The sequence below is a fragment of the Austrofundulus limnaeus genome, unplaced genomic scaffold (genome assembly GCF_001266775.1).
Source record: "Austrofundulus limnaeus strain Quisiro unplaced genomic scaffold, Austrofundulus_limnaeus-1.0 Scaffold128, whole genome shotgun sequence".
Taxonomy (NCBI): Eukaryota; Metazoa; Chordata; class Actinopteri; order Cyprinodontiformes; family Rivulidae; genus Austrofundulus; species Austrofundulus limnaeus.
In genome coordinates this window covers 1,227,993-1,230,529 of record NW_013952530.1, presented here as the reverse complement: position 1 = coordinate 1,230,529, position 2,537 = coordinate 1,227,993, and the positions used below count along the sequence as shown (strand labels likewise).

Genomic DNA, 2,537 nt, shown 5'->3' with positions numbered 1-2,537 from the left:
AAAAAAATGTCATAATTACTATAAAAGATGTCATAATTGAGAAAAAAAATGTCATAATTACGAGATCCTGATCTCATACTTACGATAAAAGATGCCATAATTACAATAAAAGATGTCATAATTAATCCTGATCTCATAATTATGAAATAAGTTAAAGAGAGTCAGCTGATCTACATTACAGGAAAAGTGAACAATGACGGCACTATCACATTTTAAATGCTTTTATTTCCTCTTAGGTATAAAATATTGGTAAATATTGAGTTTACTTAATGGTGGATGGTGTTTTGTCTACAGGTTTATGAATAAATACATCTGCACACCAGTTAGAGTGTTCTGTTTAATTCAGCTTCGGCAGATTCGGCACAAACATAACACCATACTAACATACTGCCAGTTTCAGCAACTGGATATTTCAAAATAAGAGTCCGATTCAATACAAACCAAACATTACAGATGGCATTAAAATTAGTATGTCGACATTACACAGGTATCTTCCTTGCAGTTGTTCAAGCGAAAAGCCCACTCTGTCATACTGGAAGTCTCTCTCTTCCTGCAGTAAACAGCTAATGAATCTGAAATGCTTAAATTACGTCCTGTACACAAGGAACGCACACTTTGTCCTGTTTCAATCCTGCGGGTCACAACTTTATTAAACTCTGGTGAATAAACATTATACAGCTTGTTCTGGGCACTCGTGCTCGGCATTACACACAGTGTCCAGGACCGATACCTGCTCAAAATCCACAGGAGATCCTGATCTCGTAATTTTGACATCTTATCTCAAAATTACGAGAAAATATCTCATAATCATGAGATCCTGATCTTGTAATTATGAGATCAGGAGTCTAATTTTTTTATTTGGTGAATGCAATGCTCTTCCGTACGATCACATACTTAGTTGTGTGCTACACAAAAAAGGCCAGTTTTATGTTTTATAATTGATTTAAWAATAAAAAAAATGTTTGTTTTTTTCTTGTAGTTGCTGAGCCCTTCCAGACTCCTTTCGATATCTAATAGTGATTCCAGCAGCAATCCTGCAAACTCTCTCCATCTGATTCCTTCTTCATCTGCCTCTCCTCCATCCTCACCGTCGACCTCCACAATCCAACAGCTCAACAGCAACATCTGGCAGATGTGCATCCAGCTGGAGGGCATCGCCTGCTTTGCTCAGGCACTAGGAAGGGACTTCCGTCCACTGCTGATGACCTCACTGTACGCGGTGCTGGAGAAAGCCGGAGATGAGACGCTGCTGGTCAGCCAGGCAGCACTGAGCTCCATGATGGACATCAGTAAGGCCTGTGGTTACTCCTCCCTGAAGGAGCTGATCAATGACAACTCAGATTACCTGCTCAACGATGTTTCACTCAACCTGCAGAGGCTCAGTCAGCATCCTCAGGTGCAGACAGAGAGAAAAATGTGCACGTACTGTGAAAATTCATTGTGAATACTGCTGAATGACTTTGCTGGAAAAGAAAGGTTTACAGAATGAGGTGTAACTTGAAACTAAAAGCAGACATCTAAAAACTAAAATAGGGAAAATACTTGCTGAAAGCTAAAAATATGCAAAAGACTAGCTACAGGACAAAATTAACCTATTTTTTTCTTCTTTCTGCTACTTTCATTTTATTTGTGTTTTGTATTATTTGTTGTATGTCTAGCATTTGTTTTGTTTTTTAAATGAAATTAATACTTTTTTAAAATAAATAAATAAATATTGCTACTTAAAAGCAAAAAATATTAGCTAAAAGAAGAAAACAGCTAGCCAAAAGTAGAAAAGGTCTAGTTTATAAAATACGCAAAACACAAGCTAAAAGTAGCAAAAGTCCAGCTAAAAGTTAAAAGTAGAAAATTCCTAAGTTAAAGGTAAAAATAACAAAACACTAGCTAAAAATAGCAAAAGGCTAGCTAAAAGTAGAAAAGGTCTAGTTTAAAGGTAAAAAATAAAACGGTAGCTAATAGTAGAAAAAGGTTAGCTAAAAGTCAAAAGTAGACAAGGTTAGTTTACAGGTAAAAATGAAACACTAGCTAAAAATAGCAAAAGTCTAGCTAAAAGTAGAAAATGCCTAGTCTAAATGTAAAAATAACAAAACGCTAGCTAAAAGTAGCAAAAGGTTAAAACTAAACATAGCAAAAGGATAGCTTAACGCTAAAAGTGGCACAAAGCTAAAAGTAGTAAAAGTCTTACTAAACGTATGGAAAAAATGGCTAGCTAGAAGTAACAATAAAAGGTTTTTACAAGCTAAAAATCACAACATGTTTATTAAAAGTATCAAAAATATACCGGTAGCTAAAAGTGGCAGAATGATAGCTAAAATATAAAAAGCAGCAAAAGACCAGCTAAATATAGCAGAATGGTAGCTAAAGTAGCACATGAAGACAAAAAAAGCAAGAATTCTAAAGATTTTGTAGAGATTTTATTTTGAAGGAATTGAAAGGATCTCTGGAGATCCCTGGAGAGGAGGGTCCGTCGGATAGTCGAACCTCGGATTCAGGAAGAGCAGTGTGGTTTTCGTCCTGGTCGAGGAACACTGGACCAG

The 2,537-nt window shown here is 36.0% G+C and overlaps 1 protein-coding gene across 1 annotated transcript in view; it reads left to right on the top strand.

Annotated features, from left to right (window-relative positions):
• Positions 1-2,537, top strand: part of tti1 (TELO2 interacting protein 1) — a gene marked incomplete in the record, with an annotated part of 27,456 nt that overhangs the window by 10,063 nt on the left and 14,856 nt on the right. Inside the window, 1 exon segment of the mRNA XM_014015371.1 lies at positions 980-1,396. Within this exon segment, the coding sequence (XP_013870825.1) occupies positions 980-1,396 (417 nt within the window).